The 18,337-nt window shown below is 35.2% G+C and overlaps 1 protein-coding gene across 1 annotated transcript; it reads right to left on the bottom strand.

The window, feature by feature from the left end:
• Positions 1-2,523: 2,523 nt before the first annotated feature.
• GUN4 (protein GENOMES UNCOUPLED 4) lies at positions 2,524-3,705 on the bottom strand. The gene has a single exon (XM_088963563.1). The coding sequence runs from the start codon at positions 3,638-3,640 to the stop codon at positions 2,882-2,884; it is 759 nt and encodes a 252-aa protein (XP_088819689.1). The 5' UTR covers positions 3,641-3,705; the 3' UTR covers positions 2,524-2,881.
• Positions 3,706-18,337: the final 14,632 nt, after the last annotated feature.

Genomic DNA, 18,337 nt, shown 5'->3' with positions numbered 1-18,337 from the left:
CGATTTTGTGACTTTTCTACCTTTCATTTTCTTCTAAATTTTCAGAATATACCCTAAAATTTTCAAGCTCATATGAGCGTTGGACATATCATTAAAAAACGCGAAGTACAACAGGTCTCCACCCCCAACAATAGGATGAAAAAAAACACAAAAACAAAGAAACATAATGGTGCTCACAAAATTAGATAACAACTAAAATTTTGTTCATTCCTATATGTGAGTCCATTGTATCTCTAACTCCAATTTCTTCTTTTGAATATTCATGTATTATGGATTCCCAAAACCATGGAAATGGTCTCCAACTAGGACTTGAATAAACTTACTATTGGGTGTTAATAATTAGTATCTTGCTCTATAAAATCCGTATGTTTTGGGAAATGGGACTTTAAGTTGGAAATTGAAAGTTGAAACAACTCCCTTTCTCTTTCAATCATTAAATTCAGAACATTGAATGGAATAAAACTCATAGAAGTATTGATTCCTATAAGGCTATAACCAAATATTTAATATTCACTTTTCAATCTCTCTCTCTCTCTCTCTCCTATTTTTTTCACCCTTATTTAGCATTCCATTTTTTTCATTGGTGGAGTGTATGTTTAAGTCCAACAGGGTTAGTCCACAAGGTATATTTAAGCCTTATTTTGAAAAACTTAAGATATGTTTAAGTCAATTTGTTAAAACTCAGGGTATGTTTAAGTGTTTTACCCTTACAATTAAAACAAAATTAATCAAATCTAAGCACTGGTACCGAATCTGGTCTTCATAAAGAAAACTATGAATGCCATGAGGAAGCATATTAACAGCAAAGAGAAATTATAAATCTATAATTTAAATGGGTCTCCTCTCCTCAGTGACCTTTTCTGCAAAAAACACCAATTTAACAGGAAAGAGATGAATTATTGGTAAAGCATTTAAAGACCCAATAAGAAAGGTGATCCAGATTATCCTCGGAAATAAGTGACACTACACACGACAATGGAAGGAGTGTTCAACAATATGGTTGATTTTGTTTTTAAAGCAAAAACTGCCACAACAGCAAAAATAATAGGATAAAATACTTTAAATATACCCTGAGTTTTTATAACTTTACTTAAACAATACCAGGTTTTTTCAAATAGATTTAAATGTTCCTTGTGGGTTGGTCCATTGGACTTAAGCATACCCTCTTTTAATAAAATGTTATTTTCTGTTTCATGGATCTATTTTAATATTTTAAAATCCTATTTTACCCTTTGACAAGAATATACCTCCATTCTTGCTTTTTTCTACAGCCGCAAAGTCTGCAACCCAACTTTGAATTTGATTTCTGCTTTTTAGTTGCATTGAATCCTGTGATATGCGATAACTGGGATGTGAAGGGTGTTGGGTTTCTAACTTTCTATTTGCTGTGATTTTGAAGATTTGGTTCATAAATCAGATCTTTTTAGGGAAGTTGTGATATGGGTTTGCATTAGCTATGATCGCCCCTTTTCAGTTGCATTGATTCACGGTTGTTCCGGTCATAGACATATACAGTATATATCTCCTAAAAACAATTAACTACCACAGTAATAAGGAAGCCAATTCCGGTCATAAAAGGAGTTTAAATCTGATTGTTGCAATTCCAGGAACAATTCTATGTAAAATCTTTCTAATTTCATCTCTCTGGTTTTGATTGAAAATTTGAAGAATACCTAGTGCTTAAAAAGTTTTTCAATTTGAAAAGAGTACAAATACAATTATGTTCAGTACAAATAGATACAAATCAGGTTCTGCACTCTATACATTTGTATTTGTACTCCTTCCAAACTGGGCCTTAGGTATATTTTGTTAGAGCAATTCAAATGACCCTGATCGGAATTGGGTGTATATATAATCACCTGCCCAAAAAATAGCACATTATATTAACTCAAAATAGTGTGAAAGGACAATTATGTCCTTCACTGCTAAAAGAAAATACAAATACAAGCAAGAAAAAAAAAATGAGAGAAATTACAAGAAGATAAAATATAAGCAGTTTTGATGGCAATAGTAGAAAGAACCCAGAACAAGGCTGAGATTATCGCCGTTCTGGAAGGAATCCAAAGGGCAAAGGAGTTATTGGTTATAAGAAGACTTGTGGTTGAAGGTGACTCGAGGTGGTAGTAGGATGGCTAAAAGAAGATAAGGCGGGGCTGTGCAATTTTAACAATGAAAAGAAAAATTATAAGTGGCTCACAGAGGATATGAAAATGAAGTGCAGTTGTGTGAAGAACTATTTTGTTGATGTGTTAACTAAGTAAGGAGTGGCTCGGGAATCTTTATTTGGATTCTATATTCTACTTTATTGCTTTTGGGGGAGCTTTTGCCTTACCCGGGAAGTTGAGAAAGTTTATCTCCCCTTCCTTGTAATTAATTTGGTTTCATTAACTGTTATTTATAAAAAATAAAAAAATCAAGCAATTTGCAATATAAACATGGTCCCATCACTCCATCACTCCATATCTAACACAATATAAAACCACGGATGTTGTCAACCCCCGAATTTGCAAGACCAGAAGCAAATTAGTAGACCGAAAAAGCACTTTTTTTATTGATAGTAATTAGTGATACATTACAATTACATCATCAGGCAAATATACTGAAAATTTATCAAAACTAGAAAACTCTTTCCGTTTACCTTCGATCGATAAGCATATTTATGTCACACAATAAATTGAAATTTGACCTTTACCCACGCTTGCAGTCTTGCAGTCTTGCAGTCTTGCAGATCAGTGGAAAAAAGAAAATCCAATACCATCAGGAGGCAAGGAACAGAGCAGAACGGCATTCAGAGAAAACCAAATCGAAGCGATCACTTCAGAGCTAGCTCCAACGTAATTCAGCCTTGTTGTCCTCTCCCAAATCAGTTGATAATCCAAATTCAGAAGCTGTAGTCTGTTTTGAAAACTCTCTTGCTCAAAAGTTTTGGATTTTGCCCGGAGTCTTGGGAACTTACTTCCTCATTCTCTGTCTCATCTTCTGTGGATTGAAAGGCAGGATGGGTGAGAATGCTATTGAGGAGTTGGGTCCCTCTAAGAGCGTTTGTCAGAGGAAGATGACCCTCGGGTGTATCATCTTTCAATTCCCAAATGAACTCAGTAGGGAAAGATCTGTAGTTATACTGCTCAACCTCTGTGTCAAGCTTCTTCATCCAGCCAACCTTAAAGAAGAACTTGGTGAAGTCCTTGTTCACCTTCTCCCATATTCTCTTCTGAACGCTGTAACCATACTTGTTACCGCTATATTGCCGCCAGAGTCTGTCTATGATCTGGAGGTCAAGCTCCGAGATGAATTGGACTTCAGAGAAGAAAACATAACCACGTTTTTGAGCAGCTTCTCCGGCGAGGACAATAAGGAGACGTCGAGTCTCTTCGTCGGCTTGACGGAAATCATTCGAAGATAAAAATTGTTCGAGGAGGTCGTAGGAAAGTGTTGGTGAAGTTGGAGTAGCCGCGGTGGAGGTTGTAGAGAAGAGAGTGACGTGGGCGGTGGAGAGTTTGTGGGGGAAAGAGGGAGAGGGTGGATTGGTGGTTGTAGGTTTCAGGAAGAAACCGGAGAAGGTGGAGGGAGGGGCATCTGCTTTGTGGCGCCCGTGGAGACGATAACGGTGGAGAGTCTGGAGGGAAGTGGTGGTGGCCATAGAGAGAGAGAGAGAGAGAGAGAGAGAGATTGTGTTGTGCTTGTGGTGGATGGAAGATAAGAAATGAATGAAGAGAGGGAATTTAGGAGGTCACAGAAACAGATAGACAGACGATTTTGATTGGTCAGGTGTGGGTGAGGCTGGATCCTATCTCCTCTTTCACACGAGTCACGCCCTCGTACACACACCAACGCATATGCATGCATTTCTTTTTTTTTTTTTAATTTAATGTTCCTTTACAAAAACACCTCTATAATTATAAATTTATAATTTTGTATGTTTGCTAAAAGCTACCATTTTTTGCTCGCTCCTTACCCTATAGTTTGGGATTTGCATTTTACTAAAATACTTTCATAATTTACAATTGATTTATTTAATCGATGTAAATGAAAAATGACAGCTTTAAACCCAAAAATCTGTATCAACAAATTCAATTAAAAGGAAATTAAAACAGAACTATTAATCGTTCTTGTTCCTGTTGAGGTCGCTTAGATAGGGGTATTTTTGAAACTTTTTTCTTTTGTAGTTGGCCCCCCAAGTATGGGCTTCCTTGTAATTAATATTTTGAAAGTATAAAGTTTTTTTAGGGTGTGAACAGTAATTAGAACACACCTCTCGATACATCTCTTCTTCTCATTCTTCTCTCCTCTTGCTTTCTCTATTTTCTAAACCCTAGTTTTTTGTCAACTTGGTTTGCTCTGATGTTAGAGGAATTTTGGTATGACTCTTGCCCTCATTTGAAGCTTCTATGATTTTTAGTGATTTTTTTAAGGGGAAAATCGCAGAAATTTCAGATCTGATGTTGAGCCTTGTACATCATGTTTAATGGCTTCTTCTACTATAAAACCTAGACCATTTAGGTCGTTTTACTCTTGGGGAATGATAGAAAGTTGTCCCGTAATTTTCTAAGCCCTGTATAATTTTTTGGGAGTTTTTTTCTCTCCCTTTATTTTGTCGCTAATTTGGTTTTTTGGCCTCCTTTTGCATCTTAACTGTATGGTGACCTTGGTTCTTGGGTTTGTGGCTTTGGTTAAATATTGGAGGTCTTTTTTTTTTGTTGTTGGTGAGAAAGTGTGTTGATAAAATATGGAATCATCTAAGGATGTTCATATGGTTTCTGGTGTGTTCCTGAGAAGTGCAGATATTGCTAGTGAGATGGTAACTACAGTTAAATTTGATGGAACCAATTTTTTAGAGTGGTCTCAATATGCTAAACTTACCATTACTAGGAGAGGTAAATTGGGATTCATCACAGAAAAGGAGGTGAAGCCAAATCTTGAAGATCCAAAAATTGCAAAGTAGAAACAGGATAACTCCCTTGCGACGTCATGGCTAATTTACTCAATGCAACCTCATATTGCCCGAAACTATATGTTTCTTCCAACGGCCAAGGATATTTGGGATATAGTTGTTGTCACTTATTCCCAAGTTAATAATATAGCTAGAGTATACCGGTTTCAAAGGGAAGCTTGTAGTATGCATCAAGGGGAGAGATTTGTGGCTATGTATTTTTGTTCTCTACAATCTATTTGGGAAGAAATGGATCACTTGAAAGCACTCGTATAGAAGGACCCTAAAGATGGTGAGCAATATCGGAAGTACATAAAAGATAATAGAGTCTTTGATTTCTTGGCTCGCTTAAATCCAGAGTTTGATTTTACCAGGAAACACATTCTTAGTGTTGGCATTGTCTCTCTAGCTTTCACTTACTCCCTTGTACAAGGGGAAGAAAGTCGAAGGACCACTATGATGCAACTTCCTATGATTGATCACTTTGCTTTTATGTCATCTCAACCCAAGCAAAAAAACTAGCAAGCACCTTATTACTGAGAAGGCTGAGGATGTTATTTGTGATTATTGCAAGAAACCAAAACACGCTAAGGAAAGGTATTGGAAACTAAATCTTCATTTAAAGCCAAAAAAGTACAAAACCAGGAAGAAGGGCAGCGTTCACTTGGCTACAGTTGGTAATGGTGCTCAACCTTCTGATGTGCTTGACTCCTCTGACGTAATGGACAAACTTAGGGATATATTATTATAGTTGGAAAAGGGTGGTACATCCTCCTCATCTAGTTATGGACCTAGTAATCCATCTAGTTCGTATGCCAAAACAGGTATTGCACTTGCTTGTTCCACATCTTTTAGCCCATGGATTGTAGACTCTAGGGCCAGTGCCCATATGACTAGTATATCCTCACATTTTACCTCATATTAGTTAACCTTAGGGAAGGGAAAGATTAATGTTGTTGATGGATCTCAGACCTCTATTTTGGGTCAAGGTGAAGTCAAACTCACTCATAACATTTCTCTTAGATATGTTCTTCATGTGCCCCAGCTACATAAAAATTTGTTGTCTGTTAATTCTCTCATAAAATCCCATAATTGTTCAGTGACTTTTTTCCCTATCCATTGTGTTTTTCAATACCTGAGCACAAGGAAGATGATTGGAAGTGGGCATGAAGTTGATGGAGTCTACCTCTTTGATGGACCTTCAGAGCACTGTCAAGCCAAACTGAGTTTTGTTTAAATGAAAAAATGAGTCTTTTGAAATTATGGCATTGTCGTTTTTGTCATGTTTTTCAATTTTGCAAAACTTTTATTTCCAAACTTGTTTGACTCTATGCCAAAGTTGAATTTTTGAATGTGAAGTTTGACATTTGTCCAAACAATGTAAAACCACATATTTTGCAAACAATAAAAGAAGTAATGTTGCTTTCCATTTGATCCATATTGATGTTTGGGACCCATATGCTATCTCTTGCATGGGTGGGTATAAATATTTCATCCTCTTCATTGATGACTACAATCGTATACATGGCTCTACATGATGAAAAATCGGGATGAAATTCCTATGATTGTTCAAAATTTCATGAATATGGTAGAGACACAGTTTGAGAAAAGAGTGAAAATAATAAGATCTGAAATGCCAAAGAATACGTTGAACATCAGTTGCATAGATTTCTTAAAGATCGAGACATTATTCACCAAAGTTGATGTAGTCATACTCCACAACAAAATGGGGTGGTTGAAAGGAAGAACAGGCATGTCATTGAAGTTGCTCGCTATCTACTATTTTAAACTCATGTTCCCATTCATTTTTGGGGTGATGCTGTTGAAACAGCTGTGTATTTTATTAACAGACTCTTGTCAGGGGTCCTAAACCTTCATTCTCATCAACTTCTCTTCCTTGATGAACCTCTTTTTATATCTACCCATCAAGATCCTTAGTTGTGTTTGTTTTGTTCATGATATGAGTCCTTCTCGATGTAAGTTTGATCCTAAACCAGTTAAATGTGTATTTCTTGGTTACTCTCCAGTCCAAAAAGGCTATAGATGCTTTGATGCTTTATTTGGCAAGAGATATGTCTCTAAAGATGTTACCTTTATAGAGTCATCTTCCTTTTTTTAGTCATCCCGTCCTTCTCTTCGGGGGGAGAATGCGAGTGAAGATCGGATTCCCTTTTGTCTTCCTGTTCCTCCCTCTCTTCCTTGTAACGGTGGTATTCCTTCTCCTCCTCCTCCAGTTTATCGTTTTTATCAGGTGCAATAAGAGGGTGGCTCTTGAAGTTGAATGCTCATCACAATCTGATTCCCTAAACTCAGGTAATCTTGAAGCTCCTAATAATCCTATTATTGATTCTGACCTTGATCTTCATATTGCCATTCGAAAAGGGAAGAAGACATGTAGCAAGTATCCTATTACTAACTATGTGCCTTATGATGCTCTCTCTCCTTCCTATTGTGCCTATATTTCTACCATATCTTCTGTTTCCATCCCTCACAGTGTTATAGAGGCAATGCAGTCCCCACATTGGAAGGAAGCTATGAACCAAGAAATGGAAGCCCTAATAAAGAATCAGACTTTGGAGGTTGTTCCTTGCCCAAAAGATAAGATTCATGTTGGGTGTAAGTGGATTTATACTGTTAAGCGCAAGGCAGATGGCTTAATTGAGAGGTACAAAGCTCGACTTGTAGCTAAAGGATACACTCAAACTTATGGCATTGATTATCTAAAAACATTTGCTCCAGTTGCTAAAATGACTCTATATGTGTGGTCATGTCTCTTGCTGCCCATTACTCTTGACATTTATATCAAATGAATGTAAAAAATGCCTTCCTTAATGGGGACTTATAAGAGGAAGTGTATATGGACTTACCACGTAGAGTAAGCTTTCCTAATAGTGATGGAAAAGTCTTACCGCCTGAAGAAGTCATTGTATGGGCTCAAACAGTCCCCAAGAGCTTGGTTTGACAAGTTCAAAAATGCTATCTTAAAGATTGGGTTTACTCAATCTAAGGCTGACCACACCTTATTAATTAGAAGAGTTGATGGTAGAGTAACAGTGTTGATAGTATATGTTGATGACATTGTTGTGACAGTTGATGATATCACAGGTATCTTTCAATTAAAGTCCTTCCTCACTTCTGAATTTGAGATCAAAGACCTTGGTGATCTCCGATATTTTCTTGGCATTGAAGTTGCAAGATCCAAGAAGGAAATTTTCCCGTCACAAAGGAAGTATATACTTGATTTGCTTCATGAAGTTGGGAAATTAGGGTGTAAGCCTACATAAACTCCAATGGATCCTAACCACAAGTTGAGTTCCACTGAAGGAGAAGTTCTTTCAAACAAGGGGATATATCAATTGGTATGTCATCTTCTATCTCTCTACTTGACTAGACCTGGCATATTCTATGTTGTTGGAGTGGTTAGCCAATATATGCATGAACCAATGACATCTTATATGTAGGCAGTTAACAAAATTTTAGCCACCTGAAAAGATGCCCTAGTAAAGGGATGTTGTATTCCAACCATGCCCATCTAAAGATTGAGGCTTACACAGATGCTAATTGGGCAGGGTCCATTGATGATAGAAGATCTACATTTGGTTATTATGCCTTAGTGAGAGGCAATGTGATTTCGTGGAAAAGTAAGAAACAATCTATGGTTGTTGGTTCTAGTGTTGAGGCAGAGTATAGGGCAATGGTTCATGGAGTGTCTAAACTACTCTGGTTGAAGACCTTATTGACTGAGATGGGCATTCAAGCAGATATTCTAATGAAACTATATTGTGACAACCAAACAGCCATAAACATTGCCCACAATCCTATCCAACAGGATCATACAAAGCATATTGATGTGGATAGACACTTCATTAGAAAAAATGGTGCTAGTGGAGACAATTAAGGAGATATAGATACAATTAAGGCTGCAATTAAGCCAAATTCTAGTTGGATTCAGTTGTTTTCAATGTGATAATTGAAATTCTAAATTTGATTTGAATCCAATTGAAGTGGTTTAAGCTTAGAAGTTGAGGAGAAAGGAAACAAACGGAGAAGGATCAAAATTTTGTCACGTATCGTATTGGAGCCTTCCCAATACACCCCTACAGGGGGTGTTTTGGGACAACGAGTGGTTCAAGGGGTAAACTATCCTTAAACCGACCCCTCTAAACCAATTTCAAAAATAAATAAAATAAAACATAAAAAACAGTACCAATACAGGTCAATATGCCCTACCGACATATCGCTTTGTATCGATATTTTGAACCTTGGTTTCAAGACCTTAGAAGACAAAAGGGAATAAAGGTTTATCAAAATTCCCCTTCTTCAAGTGAAGGTTTTCTATTTATAGACAAAAGGACCATGAATGCGTGCATGGGACAAGGGGTTCTAGAATATTAACCACATAAGGGTGGGGACCAACTATCAAGACTACTAGCTGTCATTGTCATTTTTACTTAACTATGACGTATTAGCCCCCAATATTCTGAAGAATTTTTGAACAAAACTATCCCAAAATTATCGAGGAATTTTTGAACAAAACTATCCCAAAATTATTGAGGAATTTTTGAACAAAACTATCCCAAAAATTATTAAGGAATTTTCAAACAAAATTAACCCCCAATATTATAAGGAAATTAGCCCCAAAATTCCAAGGAATTTTCAACAAAATTTTGGGGACTTTGAGGGTGAAAATCAAAGTGATCTGTGAAGGCTAAAAAGATAACCTTTAGAGGAAAAATGCTTAGAAAAAATAGTGAGATTAGTCACTCGAGGACTATACTCTAAGGGAGCCCTCAGGATATCCCTTGAGCATGCTTCAAGTATGTTTTGGCAGGAATTTTAAAATGTTATCACTATAGTTGGTATGCAAACAGTCAAGCAAGGCTTAACGGCCAAGCTATTAATGCCTTGTTGACACATGTGTCACATTATTTGATTTTTGGTGAGCTTTTTGGTGTTTTAATTAGGAGGGGTCAGCAGATGTATCCTTGATGTTTTTTTTAGTGGGAAATTAAAACTCACCACAACTTTTCAAAATGTCTAAAACTCACCATGTCACTAATTTGATGTTAAACAGACTAACAAGTGTTAATATATTACCATTTTAACATTCATAGAAAAATATAAAGTATATATGAAATAAATTAATGGGGGTTAATATATTACTATTTTAATATTTAGACATAAAAAAGGAAAAAGTTCAAAAAAATATTTTCAAATATAAAATACATAAAAACATAGAAATTACAAAAAAAATATAGAAATTTCAAACAAAATAAAAAATTATTTTCAAATTATAGAAATTATAGAAATTGAAAAACAAAATCAGAACATAAAAATTGTAGAAAAAACACCAAAATTTATAGAAAAACAGAAATTGCAAATAAATAAAAAATACTGGAATATTTATAGATAGTAGAAAATAGAAAAATATAAAAAACAAAAATTATAAAAAATATTGGAAATTATAACAAAACATTAAAAATGCAAAAAAAAAACAAGAAAATTGAAAACTGAAAAAGACCATTTTTCCTCTAACTCATCATTCAAGGGTAATTTGGTCATGAAAATTGTTATTTATGGTAACATGGACACCTCTATTAAGAAGCATGAACAGTGCACTAACGGAAGGTGAGTTTTGGAAAATAAAAACTTACTGACATGGTGAGTTTTAGACATTTTAAAAGTTGTAGTGAGTTTAAGAGAAATGTTAAAAACTCATGGTGAGTTTTAGACAGTTTCCCCTTTTTAGTGGTTCCTTTTTTTAATATAAAATAAAAGGAAAATTATCTAAACTGACCATGAGTTTTTAGCATTTCTCTTAAATTTACCATAACTTTTCAAAATCTCTAAAACTCACCATGTCACTAACTTGACATTAAACAGACTAATGGATGTTAATATATTACCATTTTACCCTTCATAGAAAAATATAAAATATATACCTATATATTTTAATATTTTAACTACAAAACATGAAAAAAAGGAAAATGTTCAAAAAATATTTTCAAATATAAAATACATAAAAACACAGAAATTACAAAAAATATAAAAAGCTATAGAGATTGAAAAACAAAATTAGGAAATAAAAATTGTAGAAAAAATACCTAAAATTATGGAAAAAACATAGAAAATGCAAATAAATAACAAAAACACAAAAAAATAAAGATTGTAGAAAATATAAAAATGTAAAAAAAAATTATAACAAAACATTAAAAATGCAAAAAAAAACAAGAAATTTGAAAACTAAAAAAGACAAAAGGAGTAGAGAGAGAGAGAGAATTTCGGTCTAACCCTAACCTAAATGACCCATTTCCCCTAACTCGCCATTCAAGGGTAATTTGGTCATGAAAATTGTTATTTATGCTAACATGGCCATTTCTGTTAAGAAACATTAACGATGCACTAGCGGAATATGAGTTTTGGAAAATAAAACTCATTGACATGGGGTTTCCTGGACATTTTGAAAAGTTGTGGTGAGTTTAAGAGAAGTGTTGAAAGATCATGGTGAGTTTTAGACAAATTTCCTAAAAAAAAAAGTGTTTGGTGGGAATTTTGAAATGATATCATTATGATTGGTATGAAAACCATCAAGCAAGACTTAACGAGCAAGCTATTAATGCCTTCTCAACACATGTGTTACCTTAATTGATTTTTGGCAAGCTTTTCGATGTTTTGGTTGTTTTGTCTGTGTGTTTATAGTCATGTCCTTCCACTCTCATGCTTACTATTTTCCAAATCTTTGAACTTCATCCTTGTTCTTATCGGTGTTTTCCCTGCTCTCTACTTATCTTCTAGATGGTTGAACCCTTTGTTTGTGTGTAAAAAAATGTTGTCTAGGCAAACCATTATAGTACCAGTTTCCCCACATGATTTGTTGGCAAAACCAACAACTTGGATGGGAAACTATTAGAGGCCGAATTTGAATCTTGGTAGAATTGTAACATAGGGAAGCACTTAACCCTTTTAATGAGGATCCTACGTTGACCAACAAAGATGTTTTCATGGGGGGTCAATCTTGTGATTTTATTGTGCCAAACAAGGTTGCTTGCTTCTAGGAATCATGTCAAGAAGCAAATGACCAAGATTTATTGCAAGGCATTTTGAGTCCAAGTGTGCAAACTTTCTTTCTTAGTGTCTCTTTATGCTTCCACATGCTATCTATGCTTTCTACTTGAGTGCCATAGGTCTATGGAGGCTAGTAGATTACATGATTGCATTCGAAAGTAATAGGAATGCAGATTTTTTGAATGTTTTGTGCCTCAACTGGTCCCCTTCCTCTCACACCTTCATTAATATATAGCAAGGTTCAATGTATCGGAAATGCCAAGTGTATTGGAAAGGCAATTTTAAGAGATGTATCGGGATCCTTCAAAAAAAATATATGTATCAGGATACGCTTTGGATACGCATGCGCATCAGAGAAAAACTAAGATATGCATAAATATGCTTGAAAACACTATAAATACTTTAATAAATCATAAAATGCATCAATAACACTAAATATAAGACATCAATGAGGTGTATATATATTAAATTAATATATTTTAATGGTTTTATAAAGAAATATATTGTAGTTAATTATAATTTCATTAAAAATCCATGCTTAATTATAATTTATAAATTATATTTCTTAAGTTTTAATGTTTTATGGAATGGGAAAACCCAACTCTCCTATCCAACCATAAAACATGCATTGGCACAACTCTTAAGTGAAAATATAATTAATAATTATTCATTATTTAAATAATTTTTATTTATTATCTATTTCCAAAAATTATAAAAAAATAGATACATTATATAATATATTCAAAAAATAGTTATTAAAGAAAAATTTTCAATTGCTTTGTGGATATGATAGATGATCCATAGAATTATAATATATTCAATCATTGTGATCAAATGATAAAATATAATTAATTATTGTTCATTTTTTAATTCTAAAAATATAAAAATAAAAAAAATAAAGAAGAAATTTCAATTGCTCTATAGATATGATAGATAAATTCATAGATCTAAAACATATTTAGTCTTTATAGGTAGAGAAAAATTTGCATTTTCAAATTTTTTGTTAATTTATATTTCCCCAAACATCTTCATGAAATTTCCATAAATCTATTAATAACACAAAAAAATTGTGATTTTGAATGTAAGAAATGTAGATCAACATAAATTTAAACATTCAATAAAAAATAAATCACAAGATATTATGAAATTAAAAAAAAAAACTTACTTAATTTTGCCATATTTTTTCAAAATTTGAAAAATCTTCAAAAAAAATAACGATTAACACTTGTTTCTTGCAAATTTTTGCAAATCTAGCACTCTAGGAATGAGGTTTGGAGTTTTAGAGTCATTTGAGGGTGAAATAAGACTTAGTTCAAAGAAAAGAAGCTTGCTTTCCCCCTTTATTTTTTTTTCAGTTTTTGGTCATATCTTTTTCGTTGATATGCTACCAATATGCCCCGATACGCCTTGATATGGTCCAGTATGGGTCCGATAAGTAAGAAAAATACAAGATGCTTGATTTCCATGCGTATCTTGTACCTGTTTTTCAAAGATACGATACGATATACATTGTATCAGGCATATTGTATCAAAAATTTAAACCTTACTAGCAAGGGAGAGATCTCCATCGCTTTACAAGATGTAATTGCTTTGATGGGTCTACCATTTACTGGAAGTGGCATGATAAAGACCATCACTAGGAAAGATTTTAATGGTGAGAGGTGAATAGTGCTTGCGCTTCTTTAGAACGAGGTAATATTTTGCAAAGTGACCTCAACAAATCTCAAAAGGGCAAGCATACCTTAAAGATGTGGGATGGTTACAAAGCCTTGTTGGGACCAATGGCTTTACCCAAATGGGGGTTAAATGGGTAGATCTTTGAAAACTCTTATTGTGTTGGAATTCAACCCAAATCCATAGACTATTAAACAATTGAGCTCAACTAAACCAAAGCCTTTTGGCAATTAGTTGCAACAAAAGTTTAAGGTTTGGTCGGTAAAGTTCAGTAGTTGATCAAGATAATATGCTTGAACCAACCAAACTATTGAACACGAAGACATGTAGGTACAAAACAAATAAACAATGCAGAAGAAAGGGTTATAGGGGTTAGTAATCAACAATTAAGCACAATAATAATAATAGGATTACTAACAAAACGATAGCAACTAAAAGGAATTAAAGAATCATAACATGCTAACTTGGTTAGTGGTTCTACAGTTCATAAACAATAAGCATAGTAAATATAAATATAAATAGTTGTAGAAAGAAAATGAGTAGTTGAAAAATAAATGTGCACAGATGTAAATGGTAGCTGCACTTGGTGGTGTGTGCATTTGCAGCTAGAGAGAAATGACTAGCAACAAACAAGTAGCAGAGAAGTGGAATTGCTACACAAGATAGCTGAGATATGGACCAAGCTATCAAAATAAACAAAACTAACTACAAATAAAAGATAAATGTTGTTGGAAATATAAATAAAAAATAAATGTAAACAACAATAACAATAAATATAAAGGCAGATATAAGTTAGTGCAGTTGATGATATTAGCAGAGTTGGTGGCTCTTATAACTGCACTAAAAGAACTTGTATCCTATAGATAAATAGTAGGGGAAAAAAAAAAAGAAAAGAGTCTACAATATCTCAAGTATTCAAATTCATGCAATTATATGAGAAGTTAGTAGATAAAATAAATTGTAAAACATGAAAGAAGAAGAAACAAAACAAGAAAGCACATAGAAATTTTTATAAAGGTCCATCCAACCTTGGCTACATCTTCTACCTTAGACCATCACTAAGGATTTCCACAAATTGACTAGACTTTTTGGGTGTCAACCAAGCCTTTACAAACAATAAGACTTCACAGGTACCTACAATACCTTTCTAGTTAGATTTATACCGGGTGCCAACAAGACCTAAACTAGCAAGACATTTGGGTGCCTATAAGACCTTATAGTTGGTCTTAATAGAGGTGCCAACAAGACCTTAATTGTGTTCAACAAGTTGAACACCTACCTGCTTAAAAATCTTCCACTAATTAGCACAGAAGTAGGTTTACAGAAAGAGTAGCTTCCTAATAGGCAGATATAAATAATTACAGCACAAACTAATTAGTTGCTATAGTATACACAGATGCTCGACTCAGGGAAGAGGATCTCTACAAATGGGTTAAACGAATTCAAAGGCTTCTCAACAAAGCTCATCTTCAAACCAGATTAACCTTGAGGGTCTTCTCCAAAAGACTCTAGCTCCTAACTTGCTCTCTCTAGAAAGCAACTATATACAATATGTAAAACATGAAAGTACATGTTGTTTTCACAAGCTTTGGTTTAAACTTGTCTCCTACTTTCTTTCTTTTTTTTTTAAATCAAGATGAGAGCCTCTATTTATAGAGAATTGAAAGCAAGTGACAATTCTCTATCCGTTTAAGGGATTTCACCTCTTTAGGAAATAATTCAAATTTCCTCAAACTCATTAGAAAGCTTTCCAAATTTAGTAATAGTTGTTGGAGCCTTCAAACAATCAAGTTTCTTTGTGGTAAACAATTATAATGTCCCAATAATGACTACAAGATGAAGGGAGGAATCTTTTTCTCCTCTAATCAACTAGTTCCTCCTTATCAATTGACTGGTAAGCCTGCACACTTAATCAATCTGAGTACTTGACACATGTTTACTAAGTAGTCGACACATTTTCTCGGACTGGACAATTTGTACGTCTTAACCATCATAGTTAGTCAACACTAGGGGTGGATTCGAGCTGAGCCGAGCTCAGTTCAAGCTAGAACCTTGAGCTCGAGCTTGGCTCGAGTCAAAATCTTGTAAGCTCAAGCTCGGCTCGACTCAAGATCAATTTGTTAAAAATGTTTTATAAAAATAAAAAATTATATATAAAAGATATTTTTTATTTGATATTTAAAAAATTAAGAATGATAATATTTTTATTATATATATTATTTTCTATAATTTTATTATATATATATATATAATATATATATTCGAGCTTGACTCATGAGCCTTACGAGCCGAGCCGAACTTTTCACGAGCTCGTGGCTACCCCTAGTAGACACATGAAACTGGGGTAGTTAATTACTTCTCAAAGTCTTGGCTATGCATGCCTTGTCTATTACAGTTAGTCGACACATCAATCTAATATGACTAACTTCTCACAATCATGCCCAATTGCCTAAAGAACAATCCTGAACACTTAAAAACCTTGACAAATTTTGCCCAAAGGTTTGGAAACTTTTCATTTGGCTTTGAAAAATGCTATCCCGACTATTATAACATGATTAGGCTCAAGAAAGCCAATGAACCAAATCCAAAAGGATTATGGTTTCTAACGATGATTGAGATTAGTCTTGTTAAGCATCTATAAAGTGCATTATACAACTAATTTACATCAAGATTATAGAAGAGATAAAAAACAATTAATTGCAACCTAATGTGTAAATCTTAACTCCTTGGTGAGTTATTGTAGTAGATCAAAGTTCAACAACTCCAGGACCTTTAATTTCATTGATAGGATTGATGCTTGATTTATTGGAGCTTCCTTTGCTAGAGAGAGGTTGATGATGGTGTAAAAAGTCATTAAAGCATAGACAACTACTCAGCATAGGTTCCACTTGATCACTTGTAACATTCTATCTTTTTTGTACCATTTAAGTACAAAGAAACTTACCAAGCATGCTATACACTTAAATACACTATTAGTAATCCCAATGTGCTTGTTATCATCAAAACACATAGGGTCAACAAGCTTGAGTTAAGAGTAAAAAGGCAGATAGTGCAATATTATGCAAAGTGACATCGACAAGTCTCATAAGGGCAAGAATACCTTAAAGATGTGGGATGATTTCTTTTACAACAAAGCTCAGGTTAAGGGTGAAGAGGCAGATAGTGTGTTGTTCGTAGTGTTACTATGTTGTCTCTTGTCCATATTTCTTTTCCTTGGGGTGGTAGGGGAAGGAATTCATAAAGAGAATTTTAGGTTGGCAATGACAATGACCATGAAAGGTAATAAGTATGCTTTAGCCGGCCCCTATTTATGGGGCTTTTCTTTAAAAGGTTCTATAATTTCCTATATGATTTTGTTTTTCTATATATGCTCGTGTGATTATTTTCTTGGGATAGGCATGACTCTTGGGAAGATCAGTTCGACTGTGGTGTTTGTCCACGATTGCAAATGCCTATAACAACGTACCATGTACAATTACCAGGATGTCCCAATAGTCCCATGGCACTACCATTTTCAAACAAAGTGTTGTTGAGACTATTTGACGATTGTGGATCATTTTCTGATGGAGGGTGATTTGACCCGACCCCTTGAGATGGTGACACGTGGACATGATTCAGCACAAGTAACAGATCAGCACAATGGCCTGACCGCGACTAAGTAATGAGCCTGTAGGGCAGTTCACTACGTCATAGCTCGCCACAGGGCGAGTTCGCTACAGCGCTAGCTCGAGGACCCCTGACCTACTGAAAGGGAATACTCCAAGACAAGTCTATCCCAGCTCGCGAGCTACGATAACCAGCTTTCTCTGATACTCAGGTAGAGGAAATGCCCCAAAGGCAACCTCAAGAGGAATCACCTCGAGGTCCCCCTAGGAGCTCGCTACAAGGTAGCTCGCAACAGGATAGCACGCTACAAGGCAGCTCGCTACTAAGCAAGGCGATTTTTTCAGAAAGCTTCTATCTGACTAGACCGTACCTGTTAGAATGCACCACATCTCCTGACTGACGGTGCAATCCCTGCCAGCCCGACAGACTGCACCCACATCTCTCAACAGATGGTGGTGTGTCTGTCCTTCTGACACGTGTCGCTCATCCGATTAGGTAGTACTCTGCAACGGTTACCTACGCAGCCCTGACAGATAATGGCTGCAACAGAGGTCCAGTGGCGGTTACACCCGATTTGACAAGAACGCTCATATTTAAGAGCCCCATGGTCGAAGGGGAAAAGGTATCTTGAACATATCTGATCTCGAGCTAATCTCGAACACTCAGTGATCTAGCGTGACCTGCACTCTTAGCCTCCTTTGCACTCTTTACTACTTTCTCCAGCATTCTAACTTAAGCATTAAAGTATTCCCACAGGGCAAGTCCCCTGGAACCCTTCACCGTCTTCTTCTCAGGTACCGTCCATCGCTAGTCAGGAGCCAGTCGACTGCCAGTTAGGAGTGCCAGCTAGGACTGCCAGTCAGCATCATTTTGCGTTGTTTGTGGGAACACGCTTCAAAAAAGCCTTCCTCTAAGTTCCTACAACTTCCCTTTGAGAACTTAGCATTCATGGCCTCCTCTAGCAACACCGGACGTGGTACCGATCAGAATGCTTCTAGGGAGCGACCCCAACTCCCCATTGTCTATATTGGGCAGTCACCATTCCCCTCTCTGTGGATGAAA

Source organism: Nelumbo lutea, chromosome 1 (assembly GCF_056320005.1).
Source record: "Nelumbo lutea isolate HS-2025 chromosome 1, American lotus-T2T, whole genome shotgun sequence".
Taxonomy (NCBI): Eukaryota; Viridiplantae; Streptophyta; class Magnoliopsida; order Proteales; family Nelumbonaceae; genus Nelumbo; species Nelumbo lutea.
This window is presented reverse-complemented; position numbering and strand designations above follow the sequence as displayed.

What these genes read in the sequence shown, in the direction of transcription:
- GUN4 (XM_088963563.1), bottom strand. Translation starts at nt 3,640, where the DNA reads ATGGCCACCACCACTTCCCTCCAGACTCTCCACCGTTATCGTCTCCAC.